The sequence below is a fragment of the Oreochromis aureus genome, linkage group 1 (genome assembly GCF_013358895.1).
Source record: "Oreochromis aureus strain Israel breed Guangdong linkage group 1, ZZ_aureus, whole genome shotgun sequence".
NCBI lineage: Eukaryota > Metazoa > Chordata > Actinopteri > Cichliformes > Cichlidae > Oreochromis > Oreochromis aureus.
This window is the reverse complement of record NC_052942.1, coordinates 18,237,377-18,259,182: the sequence shown is the minus strand read 5'-3', so window position 1 is coordinate 18,259,182 and position 21,806 is coordinate 18,237,377. Positions and strand designations below refer to the sequence as shown.

Sequence of the window (21,806 nt, the reverse complement as noted above, 5' to 3'; positions counted from 1 at the left end):
TCTGCTATTATGCAGACAGCTCTGCGTCTCTCTCTGACTGTATTTAAAATGCATTACATTACCAGGCCAGAATATCTAAATTGTAATAATATTTATGCTAAGTTTTGTACTATAACTCTCTGGTCATTCAAGTCTGTTGGACCAGTAATTGAAATTTTGTCTTAATTAACCATACAAAGAATGAGGAATTTCATTGTTTGAGGCATTTAAGCGACTGAGTTCTCAAACTGTGTGAAGTAAAATTAATGGGCGAGCACACGTGTTCTTTTGTGGATAATGTGTTGTTATCAGAGCAACAGAAAGGTCACCTTTATTAATCATAATAATTATTTACAGTAATTAGGCCAGATATCAAAGGAGGACTTTGCACTGCTCTCAGAGAAAATTGATTCTTCACACTCAGAATTGCTTCAAGGGTATGAACACCATGTGTATTTTGTTATTTTGTATGCAAGTCCATCCTCGGTTCTGACTGGCGGTAAACCGGAGCTTCACTTTATCATAGCTTTTATGCAGCGTATTATTCATTGTATTTTTCCAAGTTAAAAAAAAAACAGGAAAGAAAACTTCTGGCTGACAGGATGATTAATAATAATAATACTAATGACAACAGTATATGACAGACTTTTTGTGCACTTTGCAGAACTTAAAGTTATTGTATGTTACATAACTAAGATGTTACATAAAAAAATGAATCAAGAAATAGAAAAAGGATATTATTAGATTTATATGCCTGAAGACTAAGAAGGCTGGACTATACTCTAAAAACTTTGCAGATACTCTTTTTCTTTATTTATTTTTCGTTTAAAACTTTTACAAAATTTATCAAGACAGAGAGAGAGAAGAGGAAGATACATTTTAATTGATCGTGCTAAAAGAAATACCGGGTCACTGGCAGGCTGTAGACTCTTTTTAGCATTAATGATGCAGTCCAACCACAGGCAAAACAGAGGCATGAAAATTAGAAGGAAACTGATATTTTTTACAAATTTAGTCCAAACAGTAGTGTGCAAAAGTCTTGAGCCTTTCCTCATATTCCATTTCCAAATCGCCAGACCTTCTTATATTTTCTTGTATCAACCAGACCACTTGGTGCTATTTTGTAGTTCTGGCTGTAAAATTACAAAATAATTCTCATTTGAAACATTTGAATTTTCTCTCTAGCCCAAAATGGCTGAGGAGTCATGATAATGTGAACATGTGTAGGCGGAGCTGATTTTTCTGTGTCATACACTGAATATTCTCATAAAGCCCATCTTCCATTTGAATTTTGTCTCTAGCACAAGCGATAATGTGCCCATAGTGCCATCAGTGCCTGCACAGCACTGACAAAATGATTTAGCTCAACAACTACTCAGTGGACTGAATTTGAATTTTGGTATTAATGCTCCGAAAGGGACAAATCAAAACGTTTCCCTAAATTTTGTTTGCTGCAAACCAATGGTCAGAATTCAGAATTATTACCATTAATATCATTATTATCGATGTCTTAATAAAATAAAATATTTTAAATTAAATTCAGTTTTATTTCTATAGGATCATATCATAACAGCAGTCGCCCCAACGTGCTTTATATTGTAACACAATCATTTTTCATTTGATTACATTTGGCCGTGCTAGTACAACAAACAACTGCAATGCTATTACTGGGGTATGCTAGCTATGTTTCATCCACTTTCATTTTACTTCATTATTTTTTAGATATGCTGAATTTATTGAGCTAAAAAATAATTCAAAAAGCAGGTGCTGTTGTTTTTTTCCCCTCATATTATTACTGGAATCGTAACCTTAAAAGTCTATTTTAGAGCCTTCATCACTTGAGAAATGTGGATGCTGGATGATTCCTAAATGGTTTGTGTCAGTAAGCATACACCCCTGTATGTTTCCAGCATGTTTGAAATGTTTCCAAGTATTAAGACCATCTCGGCTGGATAGCTGAATGTTATCCAAGGTCAATAACTTTCAATGATAATCCTCTGTCAAATATGTATTTTGGCCAGCGGAGAGCAGTTCACTCTTCATGAGTTGGCAAGCTGCAGCTGCTATGTGAAACTCTCAGCACAGCCAATTTTTCAGGTAGTGGGCCCTGAAATCACACAAAAAACAAACAGTTATGCAAACACAAGGGTGGAGTTTGTTCTGCGTACTTGTTCTTCAAATCTTGGACTCACAACATAAAACTTTAAACTGGAAGTAATTTGTTCTTTCAACAATAGTTATTCTAAAATGCAACACATGCCTTTTGAAAGACAAGGTTGCAAAAGTAAAGACAGTCATCTTCTGTAATAATAATAATAATAATTAAAAATAAGACAAAGATATTTAAATAATAGCTTGAACATGCACAGAATTTGTAAATGCACTCGGGCAGTGTGAAGAATACTTTGTCCTCAGTCGAATGGGTCTTAAGGAACGCGCTGCACCGCACACACAATAGGCTTAATAAAACCAACATTCCCATCAAAGAGCTATTGTTACTTGAGTTTTAAAAAAGCAACAAGTCAAACATTCTGACATCCCATTTATTTCTGGTTTTTAGTTCATAAAGGCGTGAATAACAGAAAACCATTCAAACCAGCTGTTCAGTGTCGTTTAACAGTATTTTAACTGGGAAATCAATAAATGCAGTCCTACAGTATTCCTAGGTTTGGGTGTAGTGAGCTGCATATAATCACAGGAACCCAGAATGTCATTAGCTGGTGCCACTGGCTCTCACCTGCGTATGTAAAACACTGTCAGCGTCATTTACAGTAAGTAGTCCGGGTCCTGAGGGCGTTTTATCGGGTTATCTTATCTAATTATTATCTTTCAGCAGTCACTTTACTTAACCTGACACTTCTGCGCAGAATAGTGTGTAATCTGTTTCTAACCACTCATAGTATTGCCGGGGACCACGTTAGGCCGTGTAAAACTTGATTAAATTTGTGAGTTCAGTATTTTTTTTCTTTAGCAAAATCTATCTTATTCCTTAGCCCATTTATTTCAGGGAATTAACTGCAATGTACTCATATTTCACTGCCTCAAAATTTTTATAGTATTCAAAAGGTATGTGGACAATTTTTCATGCAATGAATGCTACTGTCTACACTGTAAAAAAAAAACTGTCAAATTTACGGTAAAATACCGGCAGCTGTGGTAGCCAGGAATATACCGTGAAAAAAATGTGGGATCTGTAAAAGACAATATGGTATACTGGTTTTGTAACCCTAAATTTTAAGGTAGACAACGTATTATTTTACCAAAATCATGATAGAAAAAAACAAATATATTTGTCAATTATACAGCAATTTAATGTAAAAAATGCAACTTTCCATAGCTTTTTACGGATATTTGCAGTAAAAAAAAAAGTTATAATATAATAATATTTACAGTAATTTGTTGTTAATTTAACAGTAATAGGATAGACCCTATTATTGTAAATAACTGTAAAAATAACAGAAATATGTTAAACCTTATTAAAACCTTTGACAGTAAAAAACACAGTGAAATTGTATAACAAATTACAGCATTTTATTTTGACCAGATACATTTTACGGTAAATTCCTGGCAACCACAGCTGCCGGTATTTTACCGCTAAAAATACAGTACAATATGAGGAACATAAATGGTTTACCGTACATTTTACATTTGCAACCGCTAAATATAGAAAAATCTAAAGATGCTCATATATAACCAAGGTAGTGAATATTACTGATAAACAATGAGAAAATTTGACATACCATTTGAAAACAGACTAAACATATCATTTTCTCTATTCCTACAAAACAGCATAGATCTTGAGAATACAGCATGTGTCCATATATATGGCTGGTAATCCATGGAGGAATGAATAAACATGAAACAAAATATTACCTGCCCCTGACCTATCAACAGTAATGAGTCACTGGGTCCTGCCTTGGTGAAGGAAAGGACTCAGTGGAGTTTCTAATGCGCATGGTGTCGAAGATACAAGCTCTGCAGGAGTACTTCAATGTCCATCAGGAGTTCACTTTGGACTGGCAGGATCCCTCTGCAGCAAAAAAATGGACAAAGTTTGATCAGTGCTTGAGCAAAATGCACAGAAATGAACAAAACGTGCTGCCAAAAACAGATCTAATGATAAATGATTTCTTAAGTGTAAAATATACAGTTCTTAAAGGATAGCTATTGTCAAAATGCAACCTGGGCTGGGTTTTTTTTTTTTACTGTAAACGAGACAAACATATATCTAAAAGCATAATTACGACAAACGAGCCGTTTTGAGATTGACCGTGATTTTGTTTTGTGGTCAATAGCCAGTGAATGGGAATACTAGGGGCCGGGGCATAAATTTGAGCGCATCAAAATCGATACAGTAAAAAAAAAAAACAGCCCAGGTTGCGTTTTGGCAATAGTTATCCTTTAAATCTACTTATGTAAAAGTGATACATACAGGGAGTGCAGAATTATTAGGCAAATGAGTATTTTGTCCACATCATCCTCTTCATGCATGTTGTCTTACTCCAAGCTGTATAGGCTCGAAAGCCTACTACCAATTAAGCATATTAGGTGATGTGCATCTCTGTAATGAGAAGGGGTGTGGTCTAATGACATCAACACCCTATATCAGGTGTGCATAATTATTAGGCAACTTCTTTTCCTTTGGCAAAATGGATCAAAAGAAGGACTTGACAGGCTCAGAAAAGTCAAAAATAGTGAGATATCTTGCAGAGGGATGCAGCAGTCTTAAAATTGCAAAGCTTCTGAAGCGTGATCATCGAAAAATCAAGCGTTTCATTCAAAATAGTCAACAGGGTCGCAAGAAGCGTGTGGAAAAACCAAGGCGCAAAATAACTGCCCATGAACTGAGAAAAGTAAGCGTGCAGCTGCCAAGATGCCACTTGCCACCAGTTTGGCCATATTTCAGAGCTGCAACATCACTGGAGTGCCCAAAAGCACAAGGTGTGCAATACTCAGAGACATGGCCAAGGTAAGAAAGGCTGAAAGACGACCACCACTGAACAAGACACACAAGCTGAAACGTCAAGACTGGGCCAAGAAATATCTCAAGACTGATTTTTCTAAGGTTTTATGGACTGATGAAATGAGAGTGAGTCTTGATGGGCCAGATGGATGGGCCCGTGGCTGGATTGGTAAAGGGCAGAGAGCTCCAGTCTGACTCAGACGCCAGCAAGGTGGAGGTGGAGTACTGGTTTGGGCTGGTATCATCAAAGATGAGCTTGTGGGGCCTTTTCGGGTTGAGGATGGAGTCAAGCTCAACTCCCAGTCCTACTGCCAGTTTCTGGAAGACACCTTCTTCAAGCAGTGGTACAGGAAGAAGTCTGCATCCTTCAAGAAAAACATGATTTTCATGCAGGACAATGCTCCATCACACGCGTCCAAGTACTCCACAGCGTGGCTGGCAAGAAAGGGTATAAAAGAAGAAAAACTAATGACATGGCCTCCTTGTTCACCTGATCTGAACCCCATTGAGAACCTGTGGTCCATCATCAAATGTGAGATTTACAAGGAGGAAAACAGTACACCTCTCTGAACAGTGTCTGGGAGGCTGTGGTTGCTGCTGCACAATGTTGATGGTGAACAGATCAAAACACTGACAGAATCCATGGATGGCAGGCTTTTGAGTGTCCTTGCAAAGAAAGGTGGCTATATTGGTCGCTGATTTGTTTTTGTTTTGTTTTTGAATGTCAGAAATGTATCTTTGTGAATGTGGAGATGTTATATTGGTTTCACTGGTAAAAATAAATCATTGAAATGGGTATATATTTGTTTTTTGTTAAGTTGCCTAATAATTCTGCACAGTAATAGTCACCTGCACACACAGATATCCCCCTAAAATAGCTAAAAAAACTAAAACAAACTGAAAACTACTTCCAAAAACATTCAGCTTTGATATTAATGAGTTTTTGGGTTCATTGAGAACATGGTTGTTGTTCAATAATAAAATTATTCCTCAAAAATACAACTTGCCTAATAATTCTGCACTCCCTGTAGACAACGCAGCCCTAATCACAATCATAATTTGTTGGAAAACGTATTTAAGTTTCCTATTGATTTATCATAGAACTTGAAGTTAATGGCTGAATGCATGGTGATGAGACCTATCATTCAATCTACATTTTATAGCGTATGAAACTGCTCACCTGGACATGAACCTGAGCTCGGCTGATTAAGATTAGTGTCTCCTGTCCATCTTTCTTTAGCAAAACTTGAATAATACCACTGCTTACCTCTTATTGAATCTTTGGGTGCAGACTTAATTGAAGAGCCTCGTATAAACAGGCAGGGTGTGATGTTTAGGGAAACCAAAGAATACAGGCGCCATCATTTCTGCCAGAAGACTCATGGGGTGCAACGAAGCTTTCATTGTGGACTGGCTAGATACCTTCTGCATTCAGAAAGAAAACAAGAAGGGCATACACCATAAACAATAATAACTGACAAAAATAATGAGACAAGAAATTAAAGTAACAAAATAAGTGCAAATGAAGTTTCCTGTGTTGCAGTGTAGCTGAATGTTTTTCAACAATTTGATTTACAGTAAAACACATACCAAATATTTCCAGCCAAGGTTTGTTTCAATCTTCAGCATGTTTTTCCTGCCATTGTCTTGAAACTGTTTCATCTGTCCCTCTCATTTGATGCTGTTTACAAAACAAAACAGCAATATTGTAAAGGGAAAAAGGAAAATGAATTTAATGGAAAAAAAAAAAAAAAAAGATTATGACCTGAAATCTCACCATTTCCTGAGAGTCACAGGTCCTTTGAGTATCCTTATGGTTTCTGCTCAAATTCAGTGTCTGAAAAGGGCAGGAACAAAACAAACCTTTTTAATCATAAAGAGAGAGTTCTGACACTGACGTTCACACATCGCCATTGCACATGTAAACGAAGAAACCACCGCCACACCAGTGACATGGGTGGGGGCAGAGTGTCTTCGGTAAAAATGAGCCTTAAACGCGCCATACCTGGTGTATGTCTGCTTGCAGCCTGCTTCAATACACCGAAAGAAACAACGTGGCTCATTCCAATGCAGTTTACAATGAAGCACGTAGCCCCTTGATGACTGAACTACCTTACCACAGAAATTACAGGTTAACATAACTCCATGTACTTTGGTAATTCCTCCCTAGCAAATTAAGCACGCCAAACACAGAAACTAATCCAGAGCAATGCTTCCCTCGCAACAGTAATGCTAACTCAACTCACAAATGCTAACTAAATTCACAACCTCACTCATAAAAAACGAACTGCTAAAATTATCTATAAACGCTGGGCTGGTGGATTTTTATAACAGAGATAACTTGAAGTTGCATGTACTCACCTCACCTCGAACTAATTGTAAGCTGCCAGGATGTCTACAAATTCCGAAGATGCTGTGGTCCAAGCAGCAATAAATGGCGCTAATATACGAGTTCAAAACTGTGTCCGTTAGCGAAGCCAACTTGAGTCTCCTGCATGAAAAAAAGAGCGGTTGGCACACAGCTCAGCAGCGCCCCGCGCTATTGGTCATTTTCAGGTGACGTCATCCCGCAATGTAATGTCGCTCTTTGTTTCTTTAGGAGGTGGTTCGAATTTGATCAGAAGTCACGTCTGCAGACCGCTGCAGCCACATCTTGCCTTGCTTCCCCTTTTTTTGGTGAAATGGTTCGCTCATACTGCACAATGTTGCTACCAGAATTTTTTTTTCTCTGCAATTCGAACGTAAAACGTCTGTACACAGTTTACCAGCAGTTTAGCTACCAATCAACAGCGATCACACAAACTCAAAATTTAAAGGCGGACCCACTTAAGGTGGTCTGATAATATGGCGTGAAACACAACAACATAAAGTTGTTTTAAAATAATAATTAAAAAGATTATTGAAATCAATTTTATTCACAACCATAAACTTTATTTTTAACATCTTCTTTTGCTGTTGATTTTTTTTTATCAGAAGGTTAACAATGATATACTGCAGGCCTAACTTTTAATCTGTATATCAGTATCTGAATTTTAAAATAAAAAAAAATACTATCAATTTTATTGTCTTTCACTGCTGATATTTGCTTTTTTTGCTTTTTTTTTTAAATGGTATTTACTGGTTGTATTATTACGGTGGACCCTATTGTTTAACATCTTGCTTCTGTAAAATGAATGTTTTTGTTTGCTTAAAATCTACAGCTTTAAACTGTGAATTCCAATGTGCACAACCCGAAAAGATGTAGTTTTACTCAAATAATACCGTAAAATCTAAGTTTTCAGACATTTTCAACATTACAATATTTAATTGTAAAATGTATGCATATTTATTTGTTTTCACAGACAGTATTTATAATTTCAACATTTTATCACAGTAAAAACAAAGTTTTATCCAGTCTCACAATTAACGGTTAGTCAATCTATTTAATACAGTAAAGGAAGTTTTTGGTTTTACACTCCATTACCGTTGGAATTTGACGGTGTTTTGCTGTATATTTTACTGACTTTTTTTACAGTGTATAGCATACACTACCTGAGACCTGTATCACACAGGTTTGTGGCATTTACTATTAATGGGCTCTTTTCACTCATTTCATAATGTCAGAGCTCATCATGTGAAGGTCATGTTGCATTCCTGGATTAGTTTGCACTTCATGAGCTCATGTGGTGATGCTGCTCGGGAGGACCCTGTAGTGTCAAGTAGTTTTAAATGAATTCTCGACCAACAAAAAGAATATGCTATTTATGCTCAAACTACCCTTAATCAAATATTTCTAAATATTTCAGAATATATTAAGTGTAAATCATTTTAGTGTAAATATCCACATGTGGGGCTGCATATGCGCATCAGTTTCTACATTTACCGCTCAGTGTGCGAGCAATTTAAATGGTACGGATACAATAGCATGCGCAATACACAAGGGCTTACGTGTCCTTGATTCAGATCTAATTGGAAAAATGGAGTGGAAAAGGCCCTGCAGGCTGCTAATATTTAAACAAATGTTGGTGTAGTGGCAGGTCATTTAGCTGCAAAGAAACTAGAATGAGTGACTAGGGATTAGACTGATAGCAGTTTCAGGTGTGGACACGTCGTACCGTTTGCACAAAAAAAAAATAAAAATGCAAGAAATACAAAGTTGGTCATATGGCATATGTCAACTGTAAGTGCTGCAGAAAGCGATGTAAGAGCACATCTGTGCTAATATTAAGCAGTGAGTATGCAGGTGTGATGGTGTTGCAGCTGGCAGGCCGTGACACTGGTGCAGATATGTGGATTATCTGTAAACTTCTTCGGCACAGCTGCAGGAGTGTTTACATCGTTTCAGATGTCATGGCCAGGAATTAGTTTAAACATCACTTTTATACATGAAGAGCTCAAATATTTATACTGACTCTTGGAATCATGTAAAGAATGATTCCTATATGTGGGGCATGATGGTCATTTTATTGTTAATCTTGTAAAATGAAACAATTGCATTCTACCGTATAGTAGATATAATATTTTTAAGAATTGACATGATTTTTGAATTTGTTGTTTCCTTAATAATTTATAGCTAAACTCTGCTTGGCTACATGAGAACCAATTCATCATGCCTTATGGGTTGTCATATTATCAAAGCAGAAACAACACGTGCCCACCATGTAAGGTTACGTCAGCTATCATTAACAATACAAAGAAATGTCAGCCACCCAGAATACCAACCAGAAGAAGAGGCCCTCCGATGGTTTATTAGCAAGCACGACACGTAAAATGTCTGCAGTGTTTGTTTGCAAAGAAGAGTGGAGGAATATTTGACATTTGTGCTTGGAGCGACGTGTTATAATCTTCCCAACATTTACGCCTGTGCACTCAGGAACATGGGATCCTATTAGCTAGGCTTCAGTGAGACTCCCCAGCTAATTCTGCTTTTTTTTCTCTCTCTCTATTTTTCTCTTTGTTGGCTGAGTTAGTACTCCAGAGATCAGGTGCTCACATGGAAGAAAGGCACTTAGACAGATGACAAAGAAACAATAATATAATTGCTTTGAATGTTAAATCTGAATTGCAAAATTTCACTCGTGAATTTCGATGTTCTTTGAGTTAATAATGATTTTTAAGCAACCTGACTCAATAACAGGCCACTGCATGTGCATGAAGTGCTCAGTAATTACAGAATGTTTGTGAAATGCAAGATTTCATGTTACAAGATAATTGATGTAAAGGTTTATTATAAAATGACATAACGTTACATAATGTAAGATGTATATACTAACTCTGTGACAATTATACTGATTAAAAAAAGGTCATTACAGTAAAATGTTGGCACACACTATTCAGATCATTCAAAAGGAATAAAGGCTCCGTAACACAATATTCAATTATAGGCCCATAGGCCAGCTGCCTCTGGACAAATAAATTGTTTCAGTCTGGGAATAATGGTGGGTGCCCAGGATGATAATGTATACTAGTGTCTGTGTCTAAAACTTATGAATATTTTGTTACAGTATGCAATCAGAAACTTTACATTAATCATTCATAGTCCTTGTGGCCCATTATTTCTGCTATTAAATTATTAATGCCTTGAGCTGACTTTCTTCACATAATCAAGTACCTATTGTTGGCTGCTATACATTGCTCCTGTATATGCAGACAGGGCCATAAAATAAGCCACTGAATTACCATAGATAAAACAGGCATACTTCGATAGATGTTCTCATGCCTTTGTTTGGTTTACGCTGCGGGAAAGAAGATGGTAAATATCACGTGGTGACCCAGCTTTGTGTCTTTTCTGTCCCCTTTTCTCTCCCATCTCCCAAAACATCCATAAATATAGAGTTTTTCTTGGAACTGCTGGACAATTCTGAGAAGTCACTCAACAGTATGTTCACACGGACATACGGGAAGCTGTATATGCAGAACTCTGAAGTATTCCAGGACCTGTTCACTGAGCTAAAGCGCTACTACACGGGGGGCAACGTCAACTTGGAAGAGATGCTGAATGACTTCTGGTCCAGGCTGCTGGAACGCATGTTCCAGTTACTTAACTCCCAGTACCACTTTACAGATGACTACCTGGAGTGCGTCAGTAAATACACAGATCAACTAAAGCCTTTTGGAGACATTCCCAGAAAACTTAAGGCCCAGGTCACCAGAGCGTTCATCGCTGCACGGACGTTTGTCCAGGGGCTAATGGTGGGTCGGGAAGTTGCCAACAGGGTTGCTAAGGTGAGTTTAAGTTTTTTTCTCATGGCTGCTTTGAGTGTGATTTTGCTTTGTGACTGTTTAGCACTGCTGGCTTAAGCTTTAATGCAATAAACATTACAACATATCCTTTAACACAAAAACTTTCTGTGGATGTGTTTGATCTCCAGGTCGTTGCATGAAATTTAAATGATTTGCAGCTGTTTAAGACATAGGCATAGACTTTATTTAATCCCACACTGGGGAAATTCACTTGTTACAGCAGCACAAGAGACACAAGGAAAAGGGGGATTATACATATATTAGAAAACAATCAAAAAAAGAAAAAATAGTGTACAAAAAAAGCCAAAATACATGTACAGATGGTTACTATGGTTTTGTCATTATGCATCTTAAACAATTGCAAATGAATTATACTTCATGCACAGACCTTATTCGGATGTGGAGGGCAGTTTGAGACATTTCTCATAGATAAATGTGGTGATGCAGACGGTTTGATATGTATTCATTATTTTACTCCTTCACAAAGAGCAAAGCTTTGCAAAAGGGAAAAGATTAAAGCACAGGTCAGCTGAGATTTCATGTTGAAATTGTGTTTGCATTGTTTGTCTTTGCAGTTTGTATTTTGTCAAGTTTTTTTTGTTTGTTTGTTTTACAGTGTGCATAAGTAAAAATTTGCTTCATTTTGATGTGACAGTTTATTTAAAACTGATTAGTGTTTCGTCTGAAATCTTCATAGATTGGATTGTAAACTAAGTATATTTAAGACTGTTATCAAACCCTGAAGATTTGAAATGTTTTTTTTTCAAAGGCTTAGTGGATAAGTTTTCTAATTCCACGGTTAACACAGAAAGTTATGCAACAGTTTTTAGTGGACATCAAAACTATGAGATATGATATAACCGCAGCTGTTTGCAGATGGCGCGTTGCACAGTTCCAGGAAGGATCTGTGCTATGAAGTCGATTCAAACACCGGTATTAATGATCCAACTTGAGTTATTTACATTTGGATTCCATCATTTAGTTTAAAAGAGAGTGGGGTTCTGAAAACTGTGGAAGTAGATGTGGAAGGTGGGGGCTTAGAGAGCTTAATTAAACAGTTTCATTTTGAAGCCAGTTTCTTCTAGTTAGAGTCATCATCAGCTTTTGATTCTGTTGGTTTACAATTTATAAAACACAAAAAAAGCCTTCTGGATGATTTGTGAGCATAGGATTAAAAAGCACGCTCTAAAGAAAAGTACTTTTTACATACTCTAAACACATAACACCTTTAAGGCTTACTGAAACAGATTTATCCTTAAAATAGAAACTAAATGAACTATTTTGCAGAGACATTAAAAGATTTAATTAAATGACTGATAAATCATAACAATAATTTTAGTCTGGAAAGTGCTGGCCCTTCCAAAAGTAATATTCTTCACCTGCTTTTAGACACAAATTATATGAAACTAGATGCTCATAAGTTCAAACATCAAGTTTTAAAAATGTCTTCAGAGTTCAGCAGTGATCCGATTCGTTGCAGTTTCCTTTTTAGCTTGAAGCTCGCCGTCCCTTTCAATTCGACAAGGGAGAGAAATTGTAAGAAGAGCAAAGAAGAAGGAAGTGGATGCAAGAGTGGCAGGGCAAAAAAATAAATGATCTGTGCAGTTCACTTTTATGTTGGAGGCTTAACTCCCTGTGTAAAGTCGAGACAGATCATAGAGTGTGAACACAACTGAATGCATTAAATTTATATTAGAACTTTGGTCTGTGACTGCATAAAAAGTAATGTTTAGACAAAAGACTACACAGTCAACCTTCACCTTTGGTAATATTTCACCTAAGCTATCTGTTTCACTGTGAAGAGCAATTTTTAGGGTATTTAGTTGCTTCTTTTTCATAATTTTGGTTGGAACTCAGACATACTCCTGCAAAAAAATTCAGGGAAATTAGTGCACTAATGTTTCTTAAGTACAGTGAATACTTGAAATGCTGATGCTTTTTAGAAATACAATGTGAACAGCAAGTAGGAATACAGTATGGTATTTTTCTTTGGCAGTTAAGCTAAGCTGGAGTTTGACTTTCTTTGCATAAGTGAAATCATGTTGCTTCAAGTCCCACAACATCATTTCAGTCATATCACAAAAACTAGGACTAATATATTGTAAGGTTTATTCAAATCCTTACTTTAGATAATTACAGCACAGTACTGTAATGTTCTTTATGCACTCCAGAGTTTCATGCTGACAAATAGAGCTGCCAGCAGTTTACTGTAATTCAGCAGGAAGATTTGTTACAGTGTACACCGTATTACGACTTATAAGAAGTCACATCATACTTAACCACAAGAAATGGTTACATTGAAACTCACTGTCTAATTTCTTCATATTTCTTCATTAGATCAAAAACCAAATCATCCCTTAATTTATATTTTATCTTTGAACTTCTACCATCAGTGTGATGTATGATCAGTCTCCCCCACTGCCCCACCCTATACTTGCACTATTTCACAGGATTGTGAATTTTCCACCTCAGTATTATGTACATATTAAAGTGCTATGTCATATTCTGCTGCCGTGTATAATCCCTAAAGAGCTGGTCATTTTTAATGCTCATAATGTCTTTTAGCTTACCACTGAGCTAGTCACCATTCCCTTAGTGGCATAGCCACTTCAGAGGAAGAGTTAAAATGAGCACCTCTATACATCCGTCCTAGGCCCAAAAGGCACCGCCACTCTGGATCAAATCCCATATTCCCTTCTTCCTCATCAATTATGAAGCGGAGCCTGGAAACACTGTGGCATTGCTGAAGGCTGTCAGGCCGGTGAACAACCGAAGAAGTCGAGGTGAAAAGTTGTTTGACATGACAAATCACCTTGACCTGAGAATCACCCTCGGTGCCGTGCTGTTTTCAGTGGCATAAATCCACATGCATCTCCTTACCGCACACTGTTAGAGTAAATAGCAATGTAAAACTTCTTGGGTTTAAGCACACTATTGCATCCCGTTCAGTTGCAGATCCACAAGGATCCGAGACTTTTTATATGCTTTATGGCAGAATGCAGTTTTGTTTTTGTTTTTTTGCGTTACTACTGCAATTACTACAGCTTCATAAATCAGTGTTTGGTCATTTGGCAGTGTGTTATATTAGCAGACCATTTGCGAACAAATAGTGTTGAAAAATACCTCAGAGCTGGACTGCTGTGACAAACACACCATCTGTCACGAAGGTAGAATTCTGTGCTCTGATTCTGCTGCAGGTTTAGTTAAAATTATTCTGAGGAGAAGCAAAAGTCAGCATTACTTTACAGTAAATACTTTTTTTTTTTTTTACAGAACATGATGGATCGGTGCATATGTACGTATAAAGATAATTTAGTTAAATGATAATTTATAAACTTTTTATTGTCCCTGATGGATTGGCAGCATCAAGATTGAGCTCGATTTCATCATTCTTGCTTGTCCAGTTGACAAAAGAGTCTCACTACAAACTCTATTTACAGGCAGTCTTAGAAGATGGAGTCTTTTCACTTGCCATTGATTTTTTTTCCTTTTTTTTCCACACATGTGCTTTACAGGTTGCTAGTGAAAGATCATTAGACCAACAGGTTTGTCAGGGACATTGCAAACAAATGGCGAAATAAATCGTCTGTTGCTACAGGTTTTGAGTCTCATTTATATGTAAAGTGTCGCACACTGCAAATGATGCTTAGTGGGTAACTCTAACAACACTGGGGCTTAAATTCAAATATACAAACTGATCATTAAATGTTTAAAACTCGAGGTTTTAGAATGGAAAAACACACTTTGTCCATGTGATGCTTGCCTTCAACCAGCTGTCTGTTTAATTTTCCATGTTACTTTGCATCTGGATTATGCACCAAAACGATGAGCCATAAATATTTACAGCTAACACACAGTGCTGTACGGTGTAAAGTCAGAGCAGGAGAGATATCACGCCATAAAATGAGATTGCACTAGACTTGCACTGAACAGTTTCCTGGACCTCGATCCTGGATTAAGAGCAGAATCCCTCTGGATTACAGTTTATGATGACCATTAGGAGTTTTATCCTAGCGGTACTTAAAACACAGTCCAACTACATTAAGACCTACTCAAAGAAGATTGTAGGGATTTGGAATTTTTGAACGGTTTAAAGTTCAGGCATTTAAAGCACTTATCACTCACTCTGCATACGCATGGGAAGCCAGCGTAGTCCGTGGTGCACTTTTGCTCACGATGATGGAAGGAAGTAGGGTATTTTGTAGAGAGGGATTTGTTTTCCCTGATGGCTTATACTGCCACGGTGATCTCATTATACACTCATTTCCGACCACGAACTGTCAGATAATTTCACATTAAGCTCTGAGGCAGTTTCTAATCTTTACACAACATTTACCTTAGATTAATGCACTGCCAGATTTCTTTGCTGACACGTGAGAAATATCATCATCAGTTCCATGTGCTTTCCATACGTGCTCATGTTTTGTTTTTCTGCTTTTTGAACTCGCTGCCCGACTTTACTTTTAACCAATGCATTCAACATTCAGCAAAAAAAAAGACAGAAACACAAGCACATATTCACTGCTGCCACCCAGCAGTAAATATGTGCTTGTTTGAATTTAAACAGTCCTACTAATCAGAGAGCATTTTCATTCACTTTCAGAAAATGATGCCAGTCATTTTACATGTTTTCACTTTTGTTGTTCTAATCGCAGTTAGCACATTCATTTAGCTGTTGTGTAAATCACCGCCGTGTCTAAAATATGCACCAGCTGTACTTGTATACATACTAGTGTTCAGCAAAGTAGTGCTAACAAAGTTAGTTCTAAGAAAAAAAGGTCAAGTACAGTACTGTCATTTAATCTGCACACAGACAGATATGTTTCTTTTTATAATGTACTACATTATAAAGCCCTGAGATTTGTTTTTCTTTTCTTTTCTGTCTGATGCCTGTATGATGTGTGTGATATATATTGGCCAACCAGGCCACTTTTAGAACCAAACCATTCTCATATCATGAATACTAACTTTTGAGAATACACTTAATGGCTACTTTATTAGTTAAACCTTACTTGGAGAAATGCCTTAATTCTTCATTGCATAGGTTCAACAAAATACTGGAAACATTTCTCAGAGATTTTGGTCCATGTCATACTGACATGATAGCATAACACAGTTCCTGCAGATTGTTCGGCTGCACAACTATGATGCAAATTTCCTGTTCCACCACATCCCAAAGGTGCTGTATTGGATTGAGATCTGGTGACTGCTGAGGTCATTTGAGCACAGTGAACTCACTGGGTTATGTTCAAGAAACCAGTTTGAGGCGATTTGAGCTTTGTGACGTGGTGTGTTATCCTGCTGGAAGCAGCATGGTCACCAAGAATATGCACGTAGGCTGTGGTGTTTGAATGAAATTTGGTACTAACGAGGACAAAGTGCTCCAAGAAAATATCCCACACGCCATCACACCACTACCACCACCAACACCACAGCCCTAAACTGTTGATACAAAGTATAATGGTCCTAAGCCATCATGTTTTTAATCCAAATTCTGATCCTACCAACAAGATGTCACAGGACAAGATGAGACTCATTAGTGCAGACCAATTTTTATGATCCAGTTTTGGTCCATGTGAATTGCAGGCTCAGCTTCCAATTCTCAGCTAACAAGCATGACTGCTGTGGTCTTCTGCTGCCCATCTGCTTCAGCATGTAACATATTGTGCATTCAAACATGCTTTTCTGCATACCCTCATTTTAATGAGCGGTTATTTTAGTTACTTTTGCTGTCCTATCACCTCAAAGCAGTGTGGCCATTTTCTTCTAACCTCTGACATCAGCAAAGCATTTTCACCCAGGTAACTGCCGTTCATTAGATATTGTCTCTTTCTGGACCAGCCTCTGTAAACACTAGAGATGGTGGAGGAAATTTACAGCACATTAGTAGTTTCTGAAACCAGCATGTCTGGGACTGCCAACCATCTCACATTCATAGTCACATAAATCACCTGTCTTCCCTTTTCTGATGCTCAGGCCATTTGAGTACAGTGAACATACTGCCATGTTTACGAAACCAGTTTGAGATGATTTGAACATCAGCTGACATCAGAAGATGGCTGCTTCCAGCAGATAGGCAGGATGGACGTGGTCAGCTTTGGTGTTTAATTGATGCAGGTCATCTTCATCATGTCTATTTTCAAACGAGTTGCTATCATGTGACTGGCTCATCATGTGAAAAAAAGTCGATGGGTTATCTCTTAGTTAGTAGTCTCTTAGTAGTTTGATGATGTTGTTCTGTATATACAAGTGTTACTGGAGTTTGGACCACGTCAGACATGTTTCATCCAACAGGTCATGGGCTGTAGAAGTACAAATAACTTTAATCCTAGTATAATCATTTTTATATTCATCAGCCAAATAGCAATTTCAGGGCAAGCTAGTTCACATTTGAAAGTATATAAAGAGAATTCATTCACACACATCAAACAAGCTGAAAACAGAAATATAACAATGTTACAAAGTAACTGTTTTGCTGGAACAAAACAGTTACTTTTATTATGTGTATTATATCTAGGACCCCCTGGGAATGTGGTTGGACATTTTTCATTCATTTCTCACATTTCCAGACAAAACAATTAGCCAATTAAGAGAACAAAAACAACTGCCAGAATAAAAAACAATAATGACTCCAATTCTTAATTGAAAAGGAAATTGCCATAGACGAAAATAAGTTTGTGTAATCACACCTCAAAAGAGATGCATATAATGCGAACTGCAGTACGCTTTGACACTGCAGACAATGCCAGTGGAGCTGGGTGCGTTTTTACAGATTGCATTAGCAATTAAAGATGTATCACTTCTAGCTGAAGATACAAAATGCCTTAATTTGATTAAGAAACTGTGACTGCGTTCATGTGATTTTGTAGTTCAGTGTCTTTACTTGTAATTAATATGTTGCAAAACCAAACAGTGAACGAGAGCAGTCTGACAGCAGATTCTGCTCAGGGCAGATTAAGTGACCTCCTTCGTGAGCGAGTGTGGTCCGTCCATGTTTCTTAGCCGAGGCCCACACAGATACAGATGCACCAGACGAACTTCCTCTCTCACTCTCTCTCTCTCTCATGCATGCCCCCTCCTCTCTCTCTCTCTCTCTCTCTGTCTGTCTCCTTCTTTCTTGCTGGCTCACAGCTCACACAGCTTGCCGGGGATAAGGCCTCAGCCACAGTGCTGTGACGGCAGATGGCAACTGGCTCAAAAGGGTTGGCACGTCATCGGGAAATGTGCTGCACCAAAGATGTCCTTTTTAATTAAAAGATTTTGATCTGTAGTGAACTGCAGAATGTTGGAAAAAATGAAAGACAGCATGTGGTCTGAAATACAAGAACATTATAAGAAAGGATAATAAAGAAATATACTGTATCCTCCTCTCTTCACTAGCCTGTGCCTTCTTCCATTCAGCATTGAATACTCTAAAGGGCACAGTGAGCCAAGTACAGAGTGGGTGGAAATTTGGAACAAAATACAAAAGGGTGGCAATTTGTCAAAAAATTTAGAAAAATGATCCATCAAGTTTTAACATGTCCTATAAAATACCTCTTATCCACCTCTCATCAACTTGTGGAAATATGTCATCCGACTGGAGCAGCCCACATCACTCTTATGACAACTTTTTGCACCTTGATTTAAAGTGTATGGCACCACATCTTTATTTAACAAGCACTTAGAGAAAGTTGTCAGCAGCAGTGTTGTGACATTTGTTCAGAGGTTTCTTGGCAGCACAGAGACTTGTCTGCCCCTGACATTCAGGCTGGGCTGCAGACCTTTAGAGTCAGCTGGACAGAGGGTGAGTGCTACGCTATAATCCAGGAGGCAACACGACAGATGGATAACAATGTAGTATATGAAGGTCTTGTACTCACTAGAGATGGTGAATCGCTCATGGTACGCCGTGCCTAGTCAATGAGCAGCGTGAGGTTGATTTTTAACGTGTTTTCCCTTGTCGTCGTAAATTAAAGAAACAGACCCAACTGCTGCTCCAGACATGCTACATAACATGGAATATGTCAGGGCAGATCAACGGTTGTGCCCACGTCTCAACAAAGACAGACACTTGAGCTGACTTGAGTGGGTCACAGGGGTCCCCCAAGTACCACTGTGTTGTTTCATTGAGGCACAGATGCTCACATGTGGATTATTCTGTCTGTTTCAGACATTCATTGATTTGACAGCAGCTGATTTTAGTGCAGCCCCTCTGGAATTGTCTTGGCTCCAGCTTACATTTAACATGCAGAGTGGAGGGAGACTGAAGTTTATGGAGAAGCACAGAAAGGAGGTGTGATTAGTATGAAGGGCTGAAGATCGGGTTTTATTCTCAATGACAACTTTGGTGCATTTATTTTGCCTGGTCTGTATGTACTAAAGTACTATAAACATAAAGTTTACTTTGTTTTTGTTACTTTGTTACCTTTTTTTTTGTTTTACCTTAGCTGCCCCGTTTAAATGTAAATCTGAGTAAATGTAAGCCTCTAAATGTATTTTTAAATTGTACTATAATGTATTTCTATTATATTGTATTACACTGTATTTGTAAATTGAATTTTTTTTTTTTTAATTAGAGCAAAATTATTTGTTACTCACCATGTATGGCATTTGCCACTGTGACAAATACTACTATACAATTCTAAAATTGGTATACATTACTGCTAAATCAACATCTTATAATTTGACTGGATATGGGAGTATACGGTACATGTAAGATACATAGACACAGGTAATAAATATACATAAAAAATACATAAAAAATATCTACCTACATAGAGTACAATTCAGGACATCTGTTGGCACCTCCCACAAGGACCCATATGAGTATTTTCTGCTCTGACACCCTTGTGATTAAGATGTGGCTATGTTTAGAGAAGTAATACTACTTGGTCGGGGTCAGATCACCTTCATGGTTAAATGAACTGCAATACTTTTCTGGAGAGGGCAATTTGGCAAGCCATTACAATGAAGCTTGTTCATCACCAAAATGGTTCCCAAGCTCCCCAAAACCCTTTTTCTTGTTATCTCTCAGACTGGATCGTTTCTACAAGGAGTAGCTTGTGCATAAGCGTGACTTTTTTAAATATTGGTTTATTTTAAAGTAGCTTTTCTCACAGTACGTCTAAAGTAAAAGTAGGACTTCGACAAACATAAAAACTATTTGATCAGATTTTACTTGCAGCGTGAGCATTTTCGTGAAATTGCTAATCGTCTTCTTACAATTTGCATTTCCTGTGACTTATGGAATTAATATCAGATGTTTATTGCAATATCCTGTAATGCTACCCTTTGGTTAGGAAGAAATCAGCGGTTAAGTTTTACACGGAGATTTATGCAACCAAGCACATGTTTCTCTTGGTAGCAGATGGTAGTCTTATTTGCACAGTAACAAATCACTCATATTGCCATTGACACTAATGGCTGTGGAATTGAGTGGGGACACTGGGGCAGCAATGCAGTCTTACATCCATGTCCAATCAGTGCGAAGCAACACAACCTGTCACAATAATTATGACAGAACTATTGAGACAATTTTTTGGCGACAGTCTCACCGTCCCACAAGTGTTCCCCTTGATTGGCCTTGGTAGCTTGCAAAGTCATTGTCATTTCTCACAACTTCATTACTTGGTGGCACAAAGCAATTTCCATCGTCTTTGCTTCTCCTACTTTGTTACCCCTAAAGGGAGCTCACACCGTATACGCATGGCAACACCTTGTCGGAGAGACAAGGTGATGTCTTCCGAGTGTCTTTCAGAGTTATCCCTTATTTTAATGGTAACGCTTTTATTCGTATTCTAATGATTTACCCATCATTGATGTGTCTTATTGCTGATTGAATTCAGGTGTGTGTAATGGCCCCTGACTGTGGCCCCTTATGGGATGCAGTTAGAAAAGCTTGGAGCTTGCTGTGCTGTTGCCCATAAGGCTCATTGCATTTATAATCTTGCACTTTAAATTGTTGGTAATGTTTACGCTTACCTCAGGAGCTGACCACATCTTCAAGCAGGCTAATGAGTTGGCTGCTGTTTGTGGCTCACCCCATTCTTATAGTCCATTTACTCACACACTGTCCTTATGTAAATGCACTTACAGAACAAAGTCAATATCACATAATGTAAATATTATAATAGGTTTTGTGTCAATATATGTGAACAAAAAGGTATGCAAGAAAATCTACTTAAAAGTTATGAAAAGGTAAAATATTAACTATGCAGTGTTTTATCTTTAGTCACTTTAAAAAATGTAATAACTTTAAAGCCTAAAGTACATTATTTTTTAGTATAATAGGCACTCATATTTATCAATTTGGAACTTTAATTAAGTTTTTTTTTTTCTGCTTAGAGGATCTGAATTCGTCCTCCACGACTCCAAAACACACACAGCGACTCGCACGCAAGCACATGCTCTCCATGCGGTGTTATCGTTGCACTTAAACATCAGATGAGTAGATTAGTGTTTTAATCTCGCTCTGGATCTGAGTCATCTCACTTCCAAGTTCTCCCCTCAGCCTGCTGTGAAATATTTTATCTACTCAACTGTAAATAAGTGCTAACAAGATTATCAGATTACCCTTCATCCAGGGCACCCGGCGACTGCTGGGCACAGTAACAGCGATGATGTAAAAAAATCCCACTAAGATAATTGTGTTAGGAGGCAC

At 37.7% G+C, this 21,806-nt stretch overlaps 1 protein-coding gene and 1 long non-coding RNA gene across 5 annotated transcripts in view; one reads left to right on the top strand and one right to left on the bottom strand.

Moving 5' to 3' along the window:
• gpc6a (glypican 6a) overlaps positions 1-21,806 on the top strand; it is a 153,545-nt gene that overhangs the window by 58,906 nt on the left and 72,833 nt on the right. For all 3 annotated transcript variants that reach the window (XM_039609537.1, XM_039609535.1, XM_039609530.1), the window contains exon 3: positions 10,755-11,146. In XM_039609537.1, coding sequence (XP_039465471.1) covers positions 10,755-11,146 — 392 coding nt within the window. The remainder of the gene's footprint in view (positions 1-10,754; positions 11,147-21,806) is intronic.
• On the bottom strand, positions 5,999-7,730 carry LOC120438940. Of its 2 annotated transcripts, none has more exons than XR_005612267.1 (4): positions 6,948-6,970; positions 6,720-6,779; positions 6,533-6,623; positions 5,999-6,367 (listed from the first exon to the last, which is right to left on the bottom strand). It is a non-coding gene; the product is annotated as an uncharacterized LOC120438940 (long non-coding RNA). The 2 variants fall into 2 exon arrangements; XR_005612266.1 differs by lacking the exon at positions 6,948-6,970 and adding an exon at positions 7,304-7,730 and having other exon boundaries at positions 6,000-6,367.